The 26,654-nt window shown below is 38.9% G+C and overlaps 1 protein-coding gene across 1 annotated transcript in view; it reads right to left on the reverse strand.

Annotated features, from left to right (window-relative positions):
- Positions 1-21,654, reverse strand: part of ATP10B (ATPase phospholipid transporting 10B (putative)) — a 52,935-nt gene extending 31,281 nt beyond the window's left edge. The window contains exons 1-4 of the mRNA XM_068417114.1: positions 21,152-21,654; positions 8,625-8,829; positions 4,947-5,032; positions 2,109-2,215 (exon numbers count right to left, since the gene is read on the reverse strand). Of these exons, the coding sequence (XP_068273215.1) occupies positions 2,109-2,215; positions 4,947-5,032; positions 8,625-8,829; positions 21,152-21,654 (901 nt within the window). The remainder of the gene's footprint in view (positions 1-2,108; positions 2,216-4,946; positions 5,033-8,624; positions 8,830-21,151) is intronic.
- Between the last annotated feature and the right edge of the window lie 5,000 nt (positions 21,655-26,654).

The following is a 26,654-nucleotide window of genomic DNA, read 5'->3' on the forward strand; positions in this document are numbered from 1 at the left end:
TTTCAAATATCAGCTCTATCATTCCCTTCCACTTCATCTGACCAACAGGAAAAGAACACATCTGTAATACAGACATCACCTTGCAAGAAACAAAATATCAGAAATAAGAGGAATAAATTACTTTGTTCTCCTCGAATCCTCTCAGTTTCATATGTTGTGCAACACAACACCTCACCTACCACGCCACTAGTACCTTGTCTATTTGTGGATGCTGATGGGCTTATCTAAAACTTCATTCTAGTACTTTATTATTTGAAAAGCATATAATTCTTGCTGCTGTCTCTATCACAATGAGAAAACTACGTTGGCTGTTGATCTGTAAAGAGGTTTTTGTGCTTTAGCGCTATTGCTTTGTGTAGAACCATTTGTGTAGCCACTGAAAGTATAACCATATTTGGGTCAGATGAGAACTGCACAGGCTAAACAATCACATTAAGTGATGGCTCTGCTCTTCACAAGGACTTCCATTAGAAAGTAGATTTGAGGACTAATAGGGTTATAAAAAAGAAGGACGTGCCATCTTGTAATGTTCTTGATCATTCAGAAAAGGTCACAGAGCATGATTAAAAGCCAGAGTATAATCAATGTCAAAGAACCTCAGAAATGAAGCTGTTACTGGCTCAAGTGCGTCTAATTTTAGAAGAAAAAGAATAAACTTTTATACTGACATTTACAATAAGATGTCAGATGGATATTGAAGACTTACTCAGATCAAAGACACCATATCTTGGAAATGACTTTAAAATTCCAACCTTTGTTATTAGCGGCTTAAGCAACATTAACAGAGATCCACATTAGGATCTGTGCCGGTGGTCAAAAGAATATACTGGGAAATGACTTGACTAAAGAGAAGAAGAATAAGCATCCTAATAGCAGAAGGGAAGACAAGTTACTTCAATTCTATAGGGAATGATTCCTACAGAGATTTTTATATAGTAGTTACTTCCAAAAAATGAGTGATGGGTTTGGCTTTGACTCTCCTCCTCTGTCTGGTATGCAACATCCTTATATGTGGTGTTCAGAGAGATAGGCAATGGAAGACTCACAAAGTGAAGACTACTTTGGAAACATACGGAAGCTATAGTCATTTAAAGTCCACTTCTGCACTAGTGAAACAAAGTGGCCAGTTGTCAGGAAAAATAATCTGGATGGTGGAGATTAATCTAAATTAAATGACTCTTGCAAAGATGATGACTTCCTTTTTCTCTTAGGTGGCTCAGCCTCGAACCCCCTCCTGCTGATTAGACATAAAACAGGTGACTTGACTCTACTGGAAAGATAAAAATAATGAATAATGGGATTAATTGTTGTATTTAAATTTACTTTTATTTAATCTACAAATAAAAAGGGTAGCTGATGCTTTGTTTCTGGACCAGAAGGGGGCACAACTGGCAAAGCCAATGATAAATCACACTTACTGAGTAAAAGTAGTAGTAACACTGCAAAGGTAAAAAATGCCGAGAAAAAGATGAGCTGACCTACCACCGAACCTGGCACTGCTGCATTTGATCTGGGCACTGACACTGTCTTGCTTGGTTCATGTCTCTAGTGCATGAAATTCATGGTTGCATGGACACACTATGTCTATGTCAGCACAAACCTGTGCTGCTGTTGCCTCTTCTGTCACCTCCAGCTGCTGTTCTCACTGCCTCCTGTGAGCTGTCACCAGCACAGCTTGGCTTTGTGATGATTTTTTTCTTCCTGGGTAGATCTTCAGCTGCATCAGTTTCTGCCCTGAGGAGCCACTGTGACCTCCCCTTAGGGCAGCCATGTAGATTTTATGCCAGATGGAATTAGTATTCTAATCAGAGCTGCAGAACTGAGAGTTAAATTCACCTTCGCAATTTTTTGTCTGGGTATTTTTGCAAGATAGCAAGATATTTGACATACACAAGGATACTGACACTTGTCAGAGACCCAGCACAGGAGTCTGGGCTTTGGAGATGGATGAGTAATGTCTTTACTTCAAAAAGTTATGTAATTTTCCCATGCGCTACCGGTTCTTAGAACAAAATGTCAAATTGTGGTGCAATATGAGACTACACATATTTACTTAAGGATATTTAGAGTGAAATTCTATGTTTAGCTAAATAGAAAGTACATCTTACCTGCATATATAACAATTCCTATTGCAGCCTCAGTATTTCTGATTGTACATCCACGAAGCAAGAGGCTTTCAATGTTAAAACCAATCCGTTCATGATTTGGCTGCTCCCTAGAAGAAAGAAAATAAAAGCAAGCAATGACTTTTTCTGTTCTAATATAGCATTAAAAAAAATTTTGTGTGTATGTCTGTTTCAAGTTGAAACCAAGGAATGGTGAAGGCTCTATTTTGCTCATATTTCACTCAGCTTCAATAAAGACTCCGGTAAGAAGTTACAGAGAAGTCCAAGTATCTATTTTAAAGACCCCTTGCATGGTGTGTCTATCATGATGTCAATATGAAGCAAGTTTGACTTTCACTCGATACCTTATCTGGCAGATGCAGCATCTCATAAATGAAGCCAAGATACATTATGTGACTTCATTCCAATGAAATTCTTTTAGAAAGCTGAGCAGGGTTTGCCTGCTGGTAGAGGTTCAGATGAAGACATCTGCACCCTGCAAGAGCCTCTGTCTCTCTGTCAGCCACCAAAAGGCTTCTCATCTTTGTGAACCTCAGTTCACCTGAACAGTCTCTGAGCTGAGGTGCTCTTCCTCAGTCTCACACTGGATGGAAGGCATTTCATCCTGGCTGAAGATGTCCAGTCACACACCAGATCTTTCTGCTAGTAGAACAGACTGATGAAAACTTAATTGAAATTATAAGGTCGGTGCTCCATCAGGCAGGAAATTTGTTAGTTGCTCTGAAAATGAAAGCATAAAACTACTTTTGCTCACAGTTTTTATTATATACTCTGGTAGGCTCCTCCTGAGATCTTTACCAAAGCTGAGATTTTTCACTTCAGTCACTCCATTTGGCTTTCTTATGTAAATATCAGCATAAGAACAGAATTTTTTCTAGAATATGTAACTTTTACTACTTTCTATTTGATATTTGGCATTGCGTTTACCAGTAAACTGCAGCGTCGCTTAAATGGAGGGCAAGGTTAGGTGTTATCTCAGGGCTAAGTACAGTCCTATGTCTGTGTGCAGCTGCACATGATTATGTGACATTAAACTAGACAAGTGAAAAGGTTTAGGTACCAACAACCTACAGCTGGTAGAATTATAAAAAATAATGCCAGAAACCTGTTTTTCTGGGAATCTAGATTCAGTCTTGGTGAACACGTTTAATAGAAGCCTTCTTGCATCCCCTTGAGCAGAATTTGCTGTGGTCAGGCATGTCAGATGGATGTCACTAAATTCTTATTATTTCTAGCAGAGAAAGTATGGTTACTGTTTTATAGCAAGGCAATAGAGCTTCAATAATTTATTAAGTGTTTTTGGAGAAAAATGTAACCTGTTCCAAGTAATTTGTGTTTACAAAATCGCTCAAACAATAGCAGACCAAAGACAGAAAATCCACTAAATGTTAGTAAATAATTTTCACTGCTCATTATTTCATGCATCCCTGAAGCGGTGAGAGAAAGGTAACTAATTCCATATTCCACCAAGCAGGTGAGATAATAGGCATTTCCAAAAGAGATTTCTGTGAAAGACTTTCAGGAGAGATTTGAAGATTTTGAAGCCAGTCCTCGGTCCTAAGGGTGTGTATTTGTGTGTGTTTTCTTGTGACATATCACCTACATTTCTATAATGTCAGTGCTCTTGTGCCATATTAGAGCAGGCTAATTGGAAGGATTGCTTCAATTTAGATTATACCCAATGGTCCTTACAGCCAGCAACCACAGCCAGCGATCAATACAAACTTGACCTCTTTTTCCATTTTAAGATATCATAGTAGAGGGGAAATGACATTGCTATTAGAGGCATCATTCTTATAGGACATAAATTCTCAAGACCAGATTAAGCATGGTCAGCGCTAATGGGCGAGAATCCTCTGATTTACTCATGTCACTGGATCTGGCCATTTGCAGCTACTCCAGGTGCAACACTCTCGCTGCATTCTTACAGACACATTAACTCCTAGTTTAGCTACCAGTAAAATTAACAAAGCTAGGGCATGGGTAGGGATGCTGGCATGTTCATACAGTTAAATTATTTGCATAAGATGGGGCATGCATTTGGTTGGGGGCAGCAGGTATTTCAAACAATTCTCTGGGGTGGTGTGGGAATCAGCATGGATCAACGACTACTCTGAAGAGGGCCTTGGGAAACAGCAGCCCTGTATTGGAGGGTAAGAGAATTTTAGGATGTGAGCCATGCCATAAAAATTGGCCTTATAGCCAGGGAATGGGTTTAAATCTGCTGAATTTGCTAACATAGATTTCACTGTTATACCTGTGCCAGAATTATTTAATGAAGAAAGAACATAAGGAACAGAGGATGTGGCTTTTTCTTCACATACATAGGAGTACACTAAAAAAAAAAAGCAATATGTTTTAGTCTAACATATTGGTTCAGTAGGATTTTTTTTCTTGTTGGCTTTTTCTAGTTGTAAGAAGAAAATCTAATTTGTGTTAAATCCTGGATACCTTTTCCCTGTGGCCATAGATATAAAGAAACTAGAGTCATGTAGCTGAATATCTTTAAGCATTGGGAAGGATTTAGCCTAGCCTAACACCCAGGTCAAACATAAATGAGCTTATGTCCGAATTCTGAAAAGAGCTGAAGCCTTATGAGAACAGTTTGTATGAAACGACCACAAATTCAATGTCAAGTCTTGGTTCTGCCTTGCCTCAAAACACAGATTCCAGTCTACATTTTATATTGACTTCTGAATCCAGGAATAGATATTAGTGACATCCACTAATTTCTGCGAAGTCCGTTCCCTCCATCCAGTTCCTCCAAGAGAAATATTAAAGTTCAGATATAAAATGCACTTATGGAGAACAAGTACTTACATGTACCCTTTGAATTTATTAAGATCGTTGTTAGGCATTTCACAGATGATGGTGTTTTGGAAAAATTCTGGTTCAAACAAAGTATTCTGCAAGAGAAAACACACTGAGAATGAGTGTCAAATGCAATGAGCACTTGAAATGCTGAACGCTAAGAGTAGCTAAATATAGGCCACCAGGATAGTTGGGGGCTGGAGCACATGTCCTACGAGGAGAGGCAAAGGGAGTTGAGCTCATTCAGCCTGAAGTAAAGCTTCAGAGGGGTTGAGTAAAGATCTGAGATTTTCCTCTCTTTGATTAAAAACTGGTTAAATTAAACGAAGAAAATGCTGTATATTGGACAAGACATCACAGATGCCAATTAATGAAAACATCTGTTCATTTAAAGTGAATGTAACAAATAGTTCAAATTATTTATGAAACAAGAACAGCCTTCAACAAAAAGCAAGCTCAAATGAAAATAATTTCAGGATTTATCAGGATTTTGAAATAGATTAGAAGAGTTACATTACTGGCCAGGTTGGTATAATAATGAAATAAGAGCCCACACATTTGAATAAACGTATCAGATTCAAATAAGACTAAAAGCAAAACTAATAGCAAAAGAATAATACCCCACAAAATGAACAAACAAACAAAACCAAAAGAGGGAAGGCAGTAGAATAAGTCCAAACTGCTGGGAAAGACAGAACAAGACAGCTTTTCGGGTCGAGTGATCCCTCAAAAAGAGCTCAGAGCTGAACTGAGATGCAAAATTTTGCTTGATTTCCCCTGTGTTCAAGGAAAGAGGTTTGAGTTTTGGACTGCATGAAGCAGTCCAGAAAGCAGACAGCATGAGAGGCACTAGACTGCCGTAAGTGGTGTTTTTATCTTAACTGAAAAAATGCACAAAACTTTGATTTTAGATTAAGAAAATGTAATAAAAACGGGATGTGATAAATATGAAAAAGAATCATTATTGCTGTGCAATAAAATCTTCAAAAGAACTGAAACTCACTTTAATACAAACTCTTCCCATTAGGAAAGCTGGAAAACAAGTCTGCTGCTGGGCCTCCCCTACCTTTTTCTACAGCAAGAGAGACTTCCAGAGATTAGGCTCCTTCAGAAACTGTGAATCCTAGGAATCCTTCATTGGAATTCACAGGAACTTTGCCAGACTGCAAGAGGACTTCCTTATACTGCCAGTCTCAATTTGTTCTTCACTGTGCTTTAATTTTTACATTATTTTGTCTCTCCTGTTTTTTTTTTTCTTCCTGAGCAATACCTATATTCTTTCTTTTTTTTTTTTTTTTTTAAATATATATGTAATATCTAAGTACAAGCAAGTAGAGAATATGCTCTAAAAAAAAAAATTTGGAGGAAATATAAAAGCTTGATGAACATAAGGGCATTTTGTATATGTTCTGATCCACATGGCTGAATATTTTTAGAATCACTTTCAAGAGATATAGTTCATCTCCGCTGAATCTTGTTCAACTGAGTAAACTCAACAGGAAAATCAGTACATATTTGGTTGTGCTAGAAATATTTGTACAACAGGAGAACAGGAAGATGCAAAAGGCACCTGGAGGGCTCATTACTAACAAAGGAAACTAACAGACTTCTAGCTAAGAAGGGCTAGGGAAGGATGATTCTTCTCTCAAAATTTTTTTCTTCTGATGACAAGAATTTTACATTTGAAAATTCAAGTTAGAAAATGGCAAAAAGTCAAAATAGTAATCTTTTTGTCTCAGTCTTTTACAGGTAGGTGAATTCAATAATCCTAAACTTATCCTAAAACAAAGAACTAACCCCAGTTCATGTGTATTTCCTCCCTCGTAAAGAGTCACACTTTATAGACACAATTAAATCTGAGTAAGTTTTATGCTGCACATAAATCGCAGGACTAAACAAAGCTCAAAAGAACAAGGAAGAAGTTGGCACACTAAAACCTGCACATGTGATATTTAGCTCGCTGCGTTTTTTTTAGCCCATGTACCGTTTACACTCATACGTTACAATAACAGAGTAATACAGTTGACTATTTAAGCTCTGGCCGTCCTGAGCACTGGCTATCACCACAGTCAGAACCACATTCCACTCTGCCAATGTAACAAGACTTCATAAGTATAAAGACTTCTGAGCTTAGAGTTTATCTAAATAACAACTCAAAGTCTAAAGAAAATAACCATGAATAGGCAGTCTGAAGCATAATTCGGCATGTGGGGATTTTCTGATTTAAAGAAAGACCTCCTCATATTATAAATCACTGAGGCAAAAGTTTGCATTTTGTATGATAGTAGAACACTCCATTTTCCTCTAAAAGCAAAACCTAAGTGACACAAATGAAGCATTTTTATTTTTTCTATTTAAGTAGCCAGTTTATTGTTTTTTTGCTAAATATCTACACATTAAAAATTTTCAGTGTTTCTCAGGAAAAAAATCTCTCCCTAATCATCATTGGAAAGCACCAGAAAAGGTATGCTTTGTCCTATGGCATCCACACCCTGAGAAAGCCCGTAATTGTGCTTGCAAAGTGATTTCCATTTGAACAAAGAGCAATTAACACTGGAGTACATCACCTGACCACAAATGGCCACGGAAATGGTGTACTTTAATAAATCTGGTTGCTCACTGGCAGCTGTGTACTAGCCAGCAATAACCCCAAAACATCTTCCTAAGGGCACTGCTACTAACAGCTAAATAAATGGACATAATTCCTAGGATTCCCTGCTGGGTTTTTGGATTTCCTGTCTGCTGGAGTGATCCCAATGGAATGACATATTCCTCTTCAAATGCTACAACTCCTTAAACTTGTTCTGTGTTATTAGAAAAACGGCCCTGCTCTGTTTGAAAAGATACGTAAAAATGTAACAAGTACAGTTCTCCCTAAGTAATATTTTCTTGTTTACTTCAGGTTTATCAAACACAAGCCAGAGAATATACCAGTAAAGTGTTTGTAAAAAAGAAATGTTACAGCCTATGGAAAAAAAAATGGTGATTTTAAGCAAACTGAATCTCTGCTAACAATCAAACTGATGTCAAATATACCAGTTTTATTTAACTTTTCACATTTTAATCTACCTTGAGTGCAATTGCTTATTATACTCCTATAAAAGATTCCTTTATTTCATTACAACTTAGTGTGCCTTAGAGCAGCTCCTAGTTGAGCTGCCATATGTCTACCTGCCTAGCAAACGAGCAATGGTACGTCAGCTGCAACAGAGAACCAAAATCCATAAGGAAGCCTGTAGCCGCTTTGGAAGGGGGGCCGTGAGCTGTCTTCTAATTCCCATGCAGAAAGAATTCACTGAGTAGCAGTGGCTTTGCTGTGGGATGCGCTGCGTGCCATGACAACCTATGGTGTACGGATGGCTTATAGATAGGAAAGACTCACTGCTGTCCCAAATGGTGGTACAGTGTGTTGTTGCTTAAGTATCCATTGATGCAGTTTGCTGCAGACAACTACTGTCTGAGATAATCTTCGTTTTTATACAGCCATCCCTGTGCCTGAATAACAAAAATCTTTTGGGACAAACTGCTGCTTTCTGCACAGGGCATTGGCTTTAACAGCAAAGCACTTTCATAGCTGTGTCAGCGCAACCAGCCCGTCAGAGCTGGTGCACTTCATGTCTGGAACTGGTGTGCAAATGGGCCCCGACGAACCCTGCACTTCATGGGCTGCATTTTCAGCAGATTTACCTGGCTGGAGAACCCCATCACGACCTGTCGTTGTTTAAGGTTGGTCTCCCCATCGAGGTTGGCAGTTTCCAAGTGACAGATCCCGTTCTGATCAGAGGAGTACAGCAGTAGGATATCAGCTGGGATGGTCTCGTTACACTGCAGCTGCACAAAATCCCCCACTCGGACGTCCTTCCAGCATTTCTCAACATAAGCATGTTCTTCCCTGTTACATTAAAAACATGTCATGGGCGAATAGTGACATTAGGAAGGCAGGAGTCCTGGTTGGTGGGACTTCAAAAGAATAAAACAGGGGGGTGGTGGCACATTGCTGAATTTTTTTTGAAAGACACAGCACAAGAGCTAGAAAAGAATGATTCAGACACTTACATAGTATCACTTCACCATATATCATGTTCAAATAAAGTCTTTACGTGGAATAACAAGAAGCTACAACAAAAGTCTCTTTTATTCCAGTATTAGCCCTATAATGTCCTCAGCAAAAGATAAAAAGTTGTTCAGACTAACAGAGGTGTTTTAAAGTATCTTATTCAAGAAATTTAGACATTTTACAAAACAAATCCATTGTTTTTGACTATGTGACCATTTCTCAGGTTCTTTGCAACAACAACATATAGCTCTTGAAAGAAACAAACTGCTATCTCAGCTACACTTGTTTCAGGTCTCTCCAGTTTGTAACTCTCAAAAAGTAATTACAAATCTTGAGCTTAGCCCACAGAAACAATTCAAGAGGTAGAACAGCAGAAAAATGATCCCTTAACATTAAGCAAAAAAATGCAACTAGAGCCCAAGTGCAATGGAAAAGTTAAGATAAGAAATAAAGAGCTTCTAAATTAAAAAAAAAAAAAAAAAAAAGAAAGGAAAAAGACCGTTGGGGTTCAAGGAAAAGAAATTACTATTTCATCAACAAACTGGTGCTCAATGGTTCAGGAAATAGTAAACTTTTTTTTGACATTTCCTTTTCAATAACTGATCCTTCAACTCTTAATCATTTAAGCAAACTGAAAACTGCACGATGAGCTTTAGAATTAGTTAATGGGAAAACTGCACAGGCAACAATGGCCCAGTTCCTCTAAGTCTTTGAGAAGAAATTATTTTTTTAATATGAATAATTTAATCCTCTTATGTCTTGCTCTGTAAGAGGGAAATGTTCATGATACTTTAGCAGACAGACAGTAAAAAGCTTTTTGTAATGACTCAGAGTCTCATTTTTGCTTAAGTTTTTAATCATCCTCATCTATTGCCTGAAGAATATTGTCTTTCAATCAAATGTTTGCATCATGAGAAGGGGAGCAGTGATATAGTATACAAAGTGTTTTGCTACAGTTCAAAGCGCATATCCAAGCATTGCTTCAGAGTCAGGCCAAAGGCTGCTTCCTGCTAACCTACTTTCCTGGCCTCTGTAAAGGAGCGCCAGCCTGACGCTGCCAGGCAAACCCTTGCACTTGGCCAATAGCCTTAACTGTAAAGCAACATGAAACAACAGCTTCCTGCAAAGGTTACACACACGGTTAAATTCTGTGCATTTCCCAGTGGTATCCAGTTTTTGTTCGAAAAAAGAACCCCCAGATCCTAACTATTTAAATCCCCTTAATGCTAGATGTGAAGTGCTTACTCAATAATGGCATAGTAGCAATAATTTTTCCTTCTTATATTAATTTTTCATTCCTGAATTTTTCATTCTTCTCTCTTCTTTTGTCTGACTCTACTTATCTGCATGTCCTTTTTTCTTTTGCTCAACAACAGACATAAAAGACCACAGTGAAAAATAGAGGTTTGTTGTAAGTCGATTTGATGTTGCTGCACATTTTAAAAAAAATTCCAGATCAATTTGTATTTGAAAAGTATTTAAGCAGGTGCATGTTGAGTATTTATGGCTCTACAAAGTAGATAATAATGTTAATATAGCAAAACAACTACGTAACTATGAATCCTTCCCATGTTAAATGCTTTCTGGGTAGAACTACTTAATTTGTTAGCTTAAAATATAAAAATGAGAGTACAGAAGCAGTTTATAGCAAGCAGATGGCTTGTCTTGCTATCCTAGACATTTGGATGCTGTGTATGTCTTGCATATAATGTTCGCTATGACTTCTTTAGGGTAATCCTACCTCTCTGTACACCTACTCTTGCACAATTCTGAAGTTTATGGAACACGTCTGATTTTTTCTGCTCGCAAAATGCTATAGAAGGGCCTTGCCCAGCTGGCTGTCTTCCACGTCACCCTTAAGAAACCAGGGTAGCAAAAATAATCCTCAGAAAAAATAGACTTGCAGTATTTTTTCAATAATTCCCTATGAAACACACCTTACTCGTAAAGCTTCAGGTTCTGCCCATTCATTAATTACGGAGGAGACGGTGAGTCAGAAAAGCCGAATGACCTCTTTCAGACCAGAGGAAAATCCTTATTTAGCACAGGGACGAGAGTCCAGGAATTGCTAGAATACCAAACCTGCGTTCAGGTGAACAGACTGTTCCACTCTCCAAATGAGCACTGAATTTGGTAAAGAAACACATTTTCTTTTCCTGAAAGAACTACTCAGCTGGAGCTGCAAGATTAACAATTTCCTACGCTACAAAGGTTTTCCACAACTTTGTAGAGAATTACCAACGGATGAAAGGAAGAAAAGCACTTCACAGGGAACCTGGTGCACCCTGCAGCAGCACTGGCCCAGTTGCCTAACAAGATTTTTCAAATGAAGCAGTTTCCTTTAACAATTCTTGTGACTGGGAACACTGCCCATTTTCTGTTCAGTGATTAAAGTTCATAGCACAGGCTCCGGTTGCTAAATAAACAGAGGAGCTTCGTAAGTCTAAGACGGTCTGACAAGGAACATATAAAAAGGGCAAATGCATTTAACCAATAAAATAAACAAGATGTGGTGGTTTTCAATAGGTGGAAAGCTGGAAATCTGATTCTTATAGCACGTGGCATCAGGGCTGCAGCATGTCACAGACATAATCTAAGTTTCTCGGTACCTTCTCTCCCTTTCCAGTCAACTTATCAACAGCACACTTGAAAAATGTTCCCTTGCTGTCCTGGGATAATGGGTAGCATGATAATACCCACCAGAGGATGGTGCAGACAAAAAGAGGTAGTTAGCCTTGAACAGTTGAAGTGAAGGCTGCCAGAATTTGTTATTGGACTCATCATATCTGACCAGAAAGCCTGAACTAAATAGACTTTATGAAGCCATTTCTGGGAAGAAAGAAAGGATCATAAAAAAATCCTGCTGTGTCTGGAGATTGTGGGAGAACATGAATAAATTATTGACTTTGTGTCAACAATTTCATTTCACATTCTTGGGTTCAATAAAGATAAATTTCAAACAAAACCTGGGTCAAAATGGATGGTGAATGGGAGCAAATAGAAATTATTGTTCTGGTCCCCAGAGGAGATGAAATTAAAGTAATTTTTCATACACACTCCACAGCATGTCTGTGAGTCCTAGACTGTCTTAGAGAAAGATCTTCAGAAATCTTTATCACCTAGAAGTATTGTATCAACCAATTAGTTCAGTGAGTCTTATTTCCTTGAATTACTGCAAGGTCCATCTCAGGACCCTTTGCAGCTTTAAGTAAAGACACTATTTGCTCTACCTTTCACCCTCTAAATTGCCACTAGGTTATAACACTTTTAAAAAAAAAAATCAAGAGTCACAAATAGATAAAACTGAATGTTTGTACTTTGTCGTATGTAAATTCGCTAGAATGTTATATTTGAAAATGGCCCCCCTCAAGCACCACCTACTTTATAAAAAAAGCTCATGTTCTGACATTCTCAGTTCTACACACACAGAGCTACTTACCCTTTCCAGTCTATTTTTGCAAATAGAAATCCCACATATTTTTATGCTATCAAAGTTTACACCAGCTTTTATATGGAAAAGCCTGGAACAGAATATCTATCAGAATCACAACCCTGGACTTCAGGAGGGCCAACTTTGGCCTTTTCAAGCAACTGCTAGGGGAAATCCCATGGGACAGGGTACTAGAAGTTAAGGGGGCCCAAGATAGTTGGTTAGCATTCAAGGACTGCTTCTTCCGAGCTCAAGATCAGAGCATCCCAGCAGGTAGGAAGTCGAGGAAGGGTACCAGGAGACCTGCATGGCTAAACAGGGAACTGCTGGGCAAACTCAAGTGGAAGAAGAAGGTGTACAGATCGTGGAAGGAGGGGCTGGCCACTTGGGAGGAATATAAGTCTGTTGTCAGAGGACGTAGGGAGGCAACTAGGAAAGCTAAGGCCTCCTTGGAATTAAACCTTGCAAGAGAGGTCAAGGACAACAGAAAGGGCTTCTTCAAATACATTGCAGGTAAAACCAACACTAGAGGCAATGTAGGCCCACTGATGAATGAGGTGGGGGCCCTGGAGACAGAGAATAAAAAGAAGGCGGAGTTACTGAATGCCTTCTTTGCCTCTGCCTATACTGCTGGAGGCTGTTCTGAGGAGCCCTGGACCCCTGAGGCCACAGAGGAAGTCAGGATAGAGGAGGAGAGTCTGTCTTGGTTGATGAGGGCTGGGTCAGGGACCAATTAAGCAATCTGGACATCCATAAATCCATGGGCCCTGATGGGATGTACCCACAGGTGCTGAGGGAGCTGGTGGAAGTCATTGCTAGGCCACTATCCATCATCTTTGCTAAGTCGTGGGCAACGGGAAAGGCGCCTGAGGACTGGAGGAAAGCAAATGTCACTCCAGTCTTCAAAAAGGGCAAGAAGGAGGACCCGGGTAACTATAGACCGGTCAGCCTCACCTCCATCCCTGGAAAGGTAATGGAACAACTTGTCCTTGGTGCTATCTCTAGGCACATCAAGGATAGGGGGATCATTAGGGGCAGTCAACATGGCTTCACCAAGGGAAGTCATGCTTAACCAACTTGATAGCCTTTTATGAGGACGTAACCCGGTGGATAGATGATGGTAAAGCTGTGGATGTGGTCTATCTCGATTTCAGTAAAGCGTTTGACACAGTCTCCCACAGCATCCGCGCAGCTAAACTGAGCAAGTGTGGTCTGGATGATTGGATAGTGAGGTGGATTGTGAACTGGCTGAAGGAACGAAGCCAGAGAGTGGTGGTCAATGGGACAGAGTCCAGTTGGAGGCCTGTGTCTAGAGGAGTCCCTCAAGGGTCGGTTCTGGGACCAGTTCTATTCAGTATATTCATTAATGACTTGGATGAGGGAATAGAGTGCACTGTCAGCAAGTTCGCTGATGACACAAAACTGGGAGGAGTGGCTGACACACCGGAAGGCTGCGCAGCCATTCAGAGAGACCTAGACAGGCTGGAGAGTTGAGCGGGGAGAAATTTAATGAAATATAACAAGGGCAAGTGTAGAGTCCTGCATCTGGGCAAGAACAACCCCATGTACCAGTACAAGTTGGGGGCAGACCTGTTGGAGACCAGCGTAGGGGAAAGGGGCCTGGGGGTCCTAGTGGACAACAGGATGACCATGAGCCAGCAGTGTGCCCTTGTGGCCAAGAAGGCCAATGGCATCCTGGGGTGTATTAGAAGGGGTGTGGTTAGCAGGTCAAGAGAGGTTCTCCTCCCCCTCTACTCTGCCCTGGTGAGGCTGCATCTGGAATATTGTGTCCAGTTCTGAGCCCCTCAGTTCAAGAAGGACAGGGAACTGCTAGAGAGAGTCCAGCGCAGAGCCACAAAGATGATTAAGGGGGTGGAACATCTCCCTTATGAGGAGAGGCTGAGGGAGCTGGGTCTCTTTAGCTTGGAGGAGACTGAGGGGTGACCTCATTAATGTTTATAAACATGTAAAGGGCAAGTGTCATGAGGATGGAGCCAGGCTCTTCTCAGTGACATCCCTTGACAGGACAAGGGGCAATGGGTGCAAGCTGGAACACAGGAGGTTCCACATAAATATGAGGAAAAACTTCTTTACGGTGAGGGTAACTAAACACTGGAACAGGCTGCCCAGAGAGGTTGTGGTGTCTCCTTCTCTGGAGACATTCAAAACCCGCCTGGACTCGTTCCTGTGTGATATGATCTAGGTAATCCTGCTCCAGCAGGGGGATTGGACTAGATGATCTTTCGAGGTCCCTTCCAATCCCTAACATTATGTGATTCTGTGAAGCCTCAAAAAATATTTTCAAAGACCATTTTACGGCCATGATCTCAAGGTTAGGAGCCACTGCCATAAAACTTTGAAAAACTGATAATAAAGGAGCAGATTTAGGACTTGAGGAAAGCACTAGACTGGAAAGGAACTGTTTCTGAAACCTGTCCATAGGTCAGAGTACAGCACAACATGGCTGATAGTATTCCTGAGCTAGAGATATTATCTGAGCATGAGAAGGCACTGTATTGTCTATGCCAATTCATCACCGGCTTCTGCCATATTACTGTTACAGTAGCTGGGAAGGTTGTTTTTGTGACATGGACATCAGCCCAGCAGCATCAATGAATGATGTCATTTAGCAGTGGTTGGTCCTACAAGCCCTCATTAATAAGCAGCTATAACCTTTCCCCATAGCCCCAAACTCTCAGGATTTGAGTAATACTTTAAGACAGCAAAGAACATCTTTTAAAGATAATGGGAGTGAAATTTTTCTGAAGTCTAATAAAATACATCTTTAATTACACCATTTTTGAATTCCAAATTCCTTAACACTAGCAACATATCCTATCTTTTTATGTGCTAAAACTCTCTGTAGCATCCTACCAAGGAAGTTATTCTCTCAATGATAAAAGAAGCCTATATTCAACTTTTGTAAGCTAATTTTAGTTTTTTAATACCATCTTAAACAAAATGTTATTGCTACGATTCTGCCTGGCACCAGCTGGAATGAACAGGTAACTCCAAGATCAGTTACTTACTGACTGCTAATCATTAGCATTATTTTCTAAGGACTCCCGTTAACTTATGAAGATTCTGGAAGCCACAGCCTAGATCAGCTTTTTTGCTACAGTCATCTCCTTACATGACCATGTAGCTCTTGAGGTCACATGGTAGAAACCTGCTTCTCTCTGTTTTTTAATGGTGTTTTAAAAATTCAGACAGCTAAGATGGAACTTAATACCATGAGGTCATGATTCTGCAGGTATTTGAGCCAAAAGCATAGGATCTCATTTATTTGCCCTTTTACTTTAGTCATTAGCTTCTGCTGCCATCTGCTAAATCACTGCACCTTTTCCATGAAGCAGTTTTAAATGCCTTGGCAGGTAATAGATCTTGAAGAAAGCTCTGATAAAGCAATACACAAGCTGGTGGTAGCATTGGTAATGTATTTACAGATTTTCTTCCACAAAGACCAAGGATCAGCACTGTAGCAATACACACTGACTGATGAGAACTGCCAGCTTACTGCCCTTTGACTTTTAAGTGCTGCTGCCTGGACCAGGTGAGTGTTGAAAACTTGACATTTTTTTTTGGCATTTAGTCAGTTCAGCATGTCACCTATTCCTTCATCATACAGTCAGCATGCTCACCGTAAGATGAACTCCCATTTTAATTAGTTCTTCACAATTTTAGTACCACTGGTTTCAAGCAGTTGCATGGTGACACAACAAACCTGAGTGTACTGTTGGTTTAGGCCATTTTCTCAGCTCACTGGAAGTTTGAAGTATGCCTCAGCCTGCAAAAACAGAAGGCACTGTCCATGCCTTCAGTAAAACCCACTGTTAATTCATTTTAACCAGGTACAAAAATTCCATAGTACCTGAAGTACATACAAAAGTTATACAGACGACAGAGTAGAGGATACCCGCTGCCAGTGATAGTCCCACAGAGAGAGCAATATCATCATGTTTGACATTAAGCAAGGGAGAGACATTGGATCTTTCCTGATGGATAGTAAATTGCGATGATATCATAGCAGATAATAGCCCAGTAGTCTTTGTAACTTATTCATATTGCTACTTTTATAAGAAATAATTCATGTTTCAATTGAGCAAAGTTCATGCTTTGTGACTGTCATAGGAATGCACCTTCAGCCATGCAAGAGCTGGAGATCTTCAGGAGATCTTCAGCCTCCAGCTGATGAAATTCATGCACTATTCAGAGAAGGTACCACTGAGGTGTGGAAGCCTTGACATTGCTATGCCCAGGAAAAGTGATTATAATTTTGCCTGAGAGAATGTGATGGGACTTCAAGTGGGCCACAGGATTACGACTGTCTCTTTTTTTCGGTGTATAAAATGAAGCCACTAAACTTTCCAGTAGGCTCCTAGTCTTTAAAGTTATGCTTTGTTAGAAAATAGAAATAATAAAGCAGAAAGAAAAGGCTCTTTAACAAGTGAAAACTCAGTGCTGCTGAACAAGACTTTAAATGAAAGCATTGGCAACAAATCTCCTTTTGCTTACCATGCCATTGGCAGGATGGTATTTTCCTCTCAATCTGCCTTCTACTCTACAAACTTTCAGGTTCACCCTGGATTGAATGAGCTGCATATGAAGTTTACAGGGTCCAAAGAAAAGTTCTTTTTTCTTTCACCTCCGAGATTTGACGGTAGGTCAATTGCTGTTTTCAAGCATGCTCCCTACCCTTTGCTGCTATCTTCCAGATGCCACAGACCCTTGTTGGTCATTACATCTCTGGCCAACCCCAGCTGCTCTCCCAGACATGGGGAGCATCCAGGGAGGTTCAATCTCTCCTCAGAGAGACCTTCAGAAGGTCCAGCTCATCAGAGTATATGAAGGAGGTTGAAACAGAAAAGCAGCCTCTGCCTTCACTACCTGGTTTCTCAAATTTTAAGAAAATATAAAGTATACTGTATATACAGTAACCTGTAGGCAAGCAGATCTCCATTGCTGTCATAGAGATTTCTTAAAAAATGAATCTAACATTTGCCTCATAAATTACAACACTGAATTACAAAACTTCAGTCGACTGAAATGTTTTAATGCTCTTTCAAACCAGTGAGTCTAGCTTAAGCCATTTCCAGTTTTTCAGCTGTTGGCAGTTCTGACTTTGTGCAACAGAGAGATTAGTTCTTTGTTTTTTCCTTATTTTCACATCACTGCTCTAGGACTACCCCAGAGTTAGTGCTGAGGCAGCAGTCTTTAAATGTTCTAAAACCTTACACTAAGCAGATAAAAAGTCAGAGCAAAGGCCAGCCTGACTTTTTTGTACCACAGACATCAGTGGACCTACAGCGGAAGAGGAGACTGATGCTTCTAGGAACTATTTGAAAACCACAGGGCCTGAAAGCATCACAGAAGAACTTTCTATTGAAAGAGCAATCAGGTTGTCTCATTTAGGTGCGTGATGACTTATCTAGTTATCCAACAGCTCCACAGGATGAATCAAAGCATATAAACTAGGCTTCTCTGAGTCACTGTCTCAGATATCCGAGTTTCAGTGCTTAAAATTAAGCAATGTGAATAGCTTAAATAATGTTAATGTTTTTATGGCTGCTGCTACCTGATGTACGTGCATTCAGTCAAGCATGTTGCTGTGCCATCTTGAACTGTGCACAATCCTTGGCATTTGTATCTGAGTGTCTATTGAGACACAGAAAAATTTAGGTTAAATCTTCCAGAAGTGTGAAACCGATGTAAAAACCTGTCTGAATGCTATGTAATATTTACAGACCATTATAGCTTAATCCTAGGGGTATATCAGATCCAGGCCATACATTAATTACATATCAAGTAGTTCCTTGAACATTACAGAACTTCAAGAAAATTAAATTATAGCTTTTAGCAACAGTTGGGTTGACATTCACTTACAGGTTTGTATATGACATTCACTTACAGGTTTGTATATGACATTCAGTGCCGGCCCCTGTGGTTAGTAAGTTAATGACAAACTGGAGTGAGTTCAGAGAAAAGTAACCACAGTAGGTTTGGAGGGGCTGACTGACAAGAAAGATGAAAAGGGTGATCTATATACAGAGCTTGACTAAAAGGGGTCTGGGGGTAGCAAAACGAACGTGATAAAAATCACACATAATTGAAGATTATAGTTAAATTATGGATGAAGAATAAACTAACTAGGGTTGCATGAAACCAAGTGACTTAAGGAATTTGAATGCAATTAAAGAGGGATAACAAAGCATAATATCATAGAAAATGCTTTGACAATCACATTTTGTAGTAATGGAAACCCCTTTTCTTGGAAAATTTAAAAGCAGACAATGTGTATTTTAAAAAATACCAGAAGAAAGGAAGCAACTACACATAGGTCTGTACCATCTGCAAATGAATTTTTTGTTCTCTTCTTTTGGTGTTGTGAGATTTGTTCTGACAGTACAACAGTTTGTACACAATTATTATGATTCCAAAAGTTTTGGTTCAGAAATTAAAATCTCCACAATCAAACATCAGATCTATGTTATTGCATCTCCCCCAAGACACTTTAATGTCTATTAATTGTCTCCCATTTTCTCAATTAAACATTCTTTAAACAAGCTACTTGAAGTGTCTTTTCCTTCATTTGACTAGCAGACTAGATTACCCAATTCCAGCTGATCTATGTGAAACGAAAATTAGAAGGAATGTGTTTACAGGGCATACTGTTTAAATTCAATTTCCCTTGCTCTGTGCTGAAAGAAGGCAAGTTACTGCATTTCCCCCAGTCTTCAAGAAAGTTTTGAAGAACATTCAGCATTTGGATAAGATTGTTCTGCCTTCACATTTCTTTCGGAACAAGAACCAGAGTTTTTGTTATTGAAATACGAAATAAAGACAATATACTCTCCAAGATTAACTCTTAAAATTGAAGTAATTTTTCATCTTACGATAGAAGATCAATTACTCTATTAAAAAGAATTCTTTGCTGCCACAAGATTAACAAAACTTGCAGTGTGTTGAAAAAGTCTTTCACCTGTGTTAAAAAATTACCTACAGCAGATGATTCATAAGGAAGAAAATGAAAAGACATCATGCACTTCCATGACTTTGCAGCTAGCAAGAAGAACAAGAAATATCAGCTTCCCAAAGCACCACAGAAGCCTGATTAAAATTATTCATGGCATAATAAGCTGTAGCTACTGATCAGATGGCAATTGTAATTACCCACAATTTTTCCAGACAGGATGAATGCTACAGGCTGAAGCCCTACTCATTTTCCTTTCCCTTACATCACCTTTTTAGGCCTTAAAATTTTGGTGAAAGACAAGATTCCAGACAAGTTTTATTCATAGATCAAAGTCTTTTTTATGGGATGGGGTAACCAATTTTAAGACAAGATTGTGTCAAGTTTCTGCATAAGGAAGTACTCATGGCTAGAACTTGAATCTGGATCTGTACGTATGTTGTAATTCCATGATGGACATTTTTCTCTTACACAAAACAAGTTTTATTGTATTCCTCACTTCTCACGGTAAGAGACTTTTAGATACAAATTAACTTCGTTCATTTACGTAAAGAGGAAATAAATAAGATTGCAGATCCATTCATTACTACCTACCGTACCACCTGTTCTCTTTCATACTGGTTTTAACAAGTGTTAACAAATAACCCATTGCCTCATGGATTAATGCAACATTGCAAAGATTAAAAAAAAAAAGAAGAGAAAAAAAAAAGAGACGTCGTCTTAAATGAACAATACTTAGAAACTTGTAAAATGTTTGCTTTTTTAGGTAATTTGTCAAGGAGAGAAGTACCATTTTGTTTCTGACAAGTCTCTAACTATATGCGGAGATAAGTTTAGCCCCCAAAGAAGCAAATCCATGGTTTTCCTGTTTAACCAGCAGGATATAAAAATAAAAATCTGACAAACACATGCAAGAGAAACAAACAGAAATGACAGCAATGTGTGATAAAAGCCAGAGTTCTGCAAGTTCTTGCATGTGAAAGCATACATTATATAAAACACTCTTGATTAATTTGAGGGATGACAAGAAACATTCAGGAAGATAGAAAGTTTTCCTTCTCTGACTCCCAGATGTGATATTTTAACAGGGAGAAGTAATTTTCTACTTTGTTGAGAGAACAGTCCTAAAAGCATGAGGTCATGAAACATTTTGAAGAAGTGAGCACAGACACATGTAGTTAATTCAGAGACGACTGAACAGAGGCATATATTACTGTCTCCCATTTTTAAACTGCATTTTTACACAGTTCTACTTTACATACAACCTAGTAAAAGAGATACAACTAGTCTACAGTTTAAAGTATACAATTCAAAGTAGTTCGAAGGGCTACATTTTTAAAAAATTTCTTGATATCTAAGGATGCAAATAGGTCCCATGACAGATCTTGTTCTGTGCTACCTTATATTGATAGAATTAAGCCCTCTTGAAAGTTCCTTAGAAATCCAGGTGCTCGGTAGCTATTTAAGCACCTGTTTTCACTGCACTAAGAAGCTGATAGCCACCCTAATACCACAAAACTCAAACTTTCCTTCCCAATCGGAACATGAGGTTTAAACAAAAAAAGAAATATCTTTCCCTGTATCAGAACAAATACCAGGTGTTATGCAGTCACTATGACTTTTCCCTCTTTTACTTAGTCGCTGTAATTTTCCAGTAGGCATTTATTAATCTTTTTAAACAAAAAGTCTCACCATTGACAAAAGATCTCAAGCCAACTTTTTTTTTTTTTTGTAAAAAAAAAAAATATGAAACTCACCTGCTGTAAATGTAGCATCCCATATTATTGATTTCTTTGTCTAATTTATACCGCCGAAAGTCCTCCCAAGCATCTTTAATGGCTGTAATGGCCATTATAACACAAATTGGGATCACAGAAACTTCTGGTTGGAAAGCATTCACCACTGGCACAAAATTCAGCAATGCAATAACCACAAAATAAATATTGGCAAAGCGGTGAAACTGCTCATAGATATTTTTAGGGAGGAAAGTCAAGATGGTATATTTTGTGGTCTTAATTTTATTGGAGTCATAGTATCTGTTTGGATTTTCCTTCCACTTCTTACTCCCGAGGAGAAAATTGGAGATGATGACTCGTTTATTTTCATTTTTCTTCTTTCTTTTCTTTACTTTTCCTCTCTTCCCCAGCTCTTCATTTTGAATTTCAGTGTCTGGAGTACCACATCGGCAGCAGGTTTCCTTGAAAAAATGCTTTTTCCATATCATTCTAGAGAAGCAGCCTGGAACACTTTTCCTTGACATCTTGCTTTCCTCTCAAAAAGTAGCCTGAAGCTGAATTCCAACAAATTTAGAAGACTTCAACAATTTGGATAAACTCCCAAGTGGTGGAAAGAAGAGTCAAGATGTCTGAAGCCCAGGGCCGCCTCTCGTTCTACTACAACCTCCACCTGCCAAGGGACAAGTATCATCCTGACTCAGCTGCACCGGGTCCTAGAGCCTGCGGGGGAGGCTGCACCTCACATATGACAAAAGCGTCCTGAATGTTTTGTTATTCCTGTTGCCATACGCCTGGAGGCCCTGTTCAGAGCATTTCGCTGGCATCGACTATCTGCTCATGGAAAGTGTCTCTGTTTTAACACAGAGCACCAACAAAGCTAAGAACATACACACAACATTCATAGCTCACTCCATGAGTTTTGGAATCACTTTATAAGCCTGGGAGTTGCCAGGAAGTTCAAAGGTAATGGGCAGAGCTCTGCATCCCGGAAGTCAACAGAAAATTGTTATAAGCCTCAGTACAGACAGTATTTCTCTCTTTTACTTCTGCTATCTACTATTTGTTTTCATGACTGTAACACGGATTATTAAACAAACAAACAACCTCCATCACCCCAAATCAAGCAAACCTATGATTTGATAGTTGTGAGAATGATAGATAGGCATAGGCAACTGAAGGGCACTTTACCTAGATTGCCCCTCAGCCTGATCCTTCTCTGATAGACCTTCTGGTTCTGGACATCCAAAGTGTCCCTCTTTCACCCAGTAACCCCTTCCCGCCTCTCATTTCTTCTTCCCCATTGGTCCTTGTGCCTCTGACACATAAGTATGTAGCATGGATGAGGGTTAATGTCCGAAAGAGCTAATGAGATGTGTACAAACCATAGTAATTTTTTCTCTATGGCCCAGGCTTAAGGAGAGGTGAAAAAAGGAAGAGACCCAAACCTTTAAACTTTCTTTAAATGAAAATGCCTGTCTACCACATGCATTATGCAGTGACAAGCTAAGTAGTCTCAAGTCAAGTTAGTACTTGGACAAGAAAGTCTGACGAAATCGAAATGTTGCAATAAGAATTGCACATGAAAATATTTCTTCCTTCTGAGTCAGCGCTGAGCAAACATCACAGCTTACTGCAGGTGTTGTACCATCTCCAAAGTGAAACTGTGCTGTATTGATCACCTGTGTTTACTGGAAGACCTATAAATTTTTTTCTGTTCCTGGTTATGCTTCACCTTGAATTTAGTTGATTATTAATTTTTTTTTAATAGTTTTAGCATGAAGTGTCTGAAAGATATCTCTCCAATTTGTTAAACAGCCCCAGTAATCCTTTCCAGACTTGGATACATTTCATTTTTCCTCCAGATCCTCCTGCTACCTGGAGAGGATGTTGTGTGTGTTGGCAAACTAGTTTGGAAACTTGGAATGAAAACTGGTATATCAGCACATGCTACTGTGATATGAAACAAAAGTTCAATGATATCAGGACGACTTAAGTGAGATAAACAAGGCATTTTTAAAGGCAGAACAACACTCTTATATAACAGATTTCCAAACTGACTGTGCTCCAGACTCAGTGAGGGAATTATTGCAAAATCAGATGAGCAGTTTCCACCACACCAAACACAAGGAAAAATAATTGGTTTAGTTTACTTACTTGTCATATACCCTAGTTTTAGAGAAGTTTATTGTTTTATCAAATCGATATTTTCTATAGTCTTCGGTAGCATCCTTAATCATACTGGCAAGCAGCACCACAAGCAGAGGCAGCATAGTAATCTCTCTATGGAAGACTTCCACTTGTGGGAACCAGTTCAGAACCACCAGAAAGAGGAAATAAAGATTACCCAGCCTGAAACGGTATAAAAGAAATTAAAAGTAGTCAGAAATTAGAATATGTCCTTTTCTTAATGAATATCCCCCATTTTTTTGTCAAAGGAACATTAATCATTTCACACCTCTACCCTTTTCTTCCTTTCCCTGAATAAATTAATCGGTTACTTAACTGATTAACTCCAGGAGCAAAAACTTCTTTAATGATCCCCCACTGCCTCAGTCTTGAAAATAAGCACAAAATCAAACAAAAGCAAAAAACATCTTAAAAAAACAAAACCAATGTAACGAATGGGTGTAAAAACCCACATGTTCAGAATTACGGAAACGTCCCCATCAGGAACTCATGCAGGATTCCACATGTGGAAGGTCAAATTATGAATGTGTAAATCTAACATACAGAATTTCAGAACTGAAGATGGATATACAACTTTCTTTTATCTTTATCATAAGGATATTTCCCTGGGCATCTTATTGACACGATTCCTTATGCTGAGGGGTACATAATTTCAAACCATCACTTGGAAAGAAACCTGACCTAGCACTTGCCATCTTTGATATAAAACACTGTATGCATATACATGTATACTGATTATAAGTCGGTAGACAAAGTCACTTACACACCATTAAAAATGCATTAAAATCTATGAGCCTCTGAAATCTACAGAATTTCCTAGGCATCTCAACACATTCAATGAACATCTTCTCATGTTCTTAAAAATTACAGGTCTATTCAACACAGAAACAGAGGGATTTTTAAATAAAAACTTGACATTTTTACATAGAAAACTGTTCCAATATCCAAAAAAGAAAGCTGGCCACAGCACTGGTTTAAGCACACCTAGTGTTTACTTGCTTTAAACCTCCATTTCAACATGAATCGAGTGACATTTGGTTACAAAGAATCTTCACCTAAATTTTAGTAATGCGGCAACTACAGAAGCAGCCCTTCTCCATCATCCTCAAATATCACTGTTTCAGAGAGAGTTCTTAAGTCTCATGTACCATCAAATGAGTTTTTTTACCTGTGAAACTGCTCAAAAAGATTTTTGGGCAAAAAAGTGAACCATGTGTATTTTGTGGTCTGTATCCTGTTTCCAGAATAAGAAGCAGAAGCTTGTTGCCAGTCTTTCTGCTGTCTCCCGTTGTTGGGAAACACAATTCTCCATTTGTTTAAGCTGGGTTTTGGTTTGTCTCTGACAGAAAACAGCAGTGGTGTCGATTCTGATAGAGTCTGGGAGGGACTTTTAGCTCCTAGTCGCTGCCAGCGGTACAAAGCAGAGTCCACAGACAAAGCCATTCACAGCAGGGATGTCAGGCTGAAAGATAAATGCATGACAAGGACTGAAAACCAATTCAATTCTGGTAGAAAATTCACTTCATGTCTTGCTAGCAGAGGTTTATAAAGCAGCAAACAATACTACTGTTCAGTGCATTACATGTTCAGTCTTCGAGTTCAGCACTTTCTACAGACAATGCACAGAATAAAAGATACAACAAAATCTTCAATATGGAAAGATCTATTTCTAGCTCTGCAGGGAAAAAAATCCCAGATCTATTTTCTGTGTTCTAGCAGCAAACTAACATAGATAAACCCAATTTAACAGAGGTGAACAATAGCTTTTCCACCACAAATTCTGTATCATTTTCCTCAGTCATAAACTGCCACCAAATCTATTCAGACATTTTTCTTCAAAAGTATCAGACTTTCTTACAATACTTTTTCTATTCACACTTACTTACAAAGAGACTGGTTCAGGTGTTGAATCTTAACAACTCAGATAACAAAGAACTGCAGCATCAGCTTAATCTCATTTACTCTCATGAACAGTTTTCCAGACTCTCCATAGAAAATTAATTTGAACAAAAAATGACGACCAGCACTAAAACAATGGATGTTTTATTGGTTGGAGAGATAAAGGAATTACATCTCCCAATACTAATCCTATTACCATCAAAAACTTGTCTTCTAAATTGTTCACACATCCGCAACTGCAATTGTGATCCAGCATGCAGGACGCTCAGGCTCCAGCAGCGCAGGTGTATATGCTATTATGCTCAATATAAACACAGTAAAATCTCAATTCAACAGCAGGAGTTTGAGGACTGGAAACTGCCTTACAACAATGAGGCACTAAATGTGAAAAAGCAAACTAAAAAAAGGCATTGGCCTTGTACAACTTGTTGCACTGAACAAAGTTGCACTGAACAAAACACCTGAACTGAACCCACCTCACTTAGACTGTGGGAAAACACCGACAAAAAAAATTTATTTGAACTTGGACAATGGTCATTTAGATTTATTCACTGAAGAATTGCTTTAAACTTTATTTAGTAACAGCTTTATTTGAAGCAGATTGAGAATATTTGTACATGTTTGTACAAGTATAAATAAAGAAAATTCAAATACATTAAAACTTCGAAATGGTGTATACCTTTATTACAAGTCAGTCCTTGGTTTCTCTCTGCTTTTAACTTCCCCTTCCAAAAAAACTACCTTTTACTGTATGCTATACGTGATATTGTTTGGAAAAAAACTTAATCATATTTAAAAATATGTACATGATTAGCTCTTGGAAGGAGAAAAAATATACTGTACAGAATTTCATTAACACATTTGAATTTTGTCTCATCAGAAAACAAGTATTGTCTATGCACTATTACTCACTAACTGCTCAAAAACGTTAATTCAGAGTTCAGGTTGCTCAGTAGTGCTTGGGGATCCTCTACAATGTTGAGAATGGCTAACTTATGCCTATCAGAAACTTGGAAATACTGGCTCAGTTGAGTCCCACTACCTAATGAGTCTAGACTTAATGTCATGTTACCCTGATAGTGAATAATGAAACTACAAATTGCCCGGACGATGCAGGGGAAGGCAAATGTCACAACAAGCAAGTGAAAGGAGTTTTTAACAGAACTTGCCACTACTTGTGCTGTGCTCCAGACTGGAATGCCAGCATTCATCCCGTGATTACGGATGCCTTCACTGTGTTTGCAATAACTTTATTCACCTGTTGAACGGTGAGCCACTGCAAGGTAAAGCAGCTGCCATTGTGATAGTGGGTTCACATGTACTTAAAAAAAAAATCAGGTATGCTTGATCCCTGAAGGTCACGTTCATGTAGTACCACGAGGATAGTCAGCAGCAAGGTAACTAACCAGACTGATGTCCAGAGCTTGCTAAGTGTCAA

The sequence above is a fragment of the Nyctibius grandis genome, chromosome 22, assembly GCF_013368605.1.
Source record: "Nyctibius grandis isolate bNycGra1 chromosome 22, bNycGra1.pri, whole genome shotgun sequence".
Classification (NCBI taxonomy): domain Eukaryota; kingdom Metazoa; phylum Chordata; class Aves; order Nyctibiiformes; family Nyctibiidae; genus Nyctibius; species Nyctibius grandis.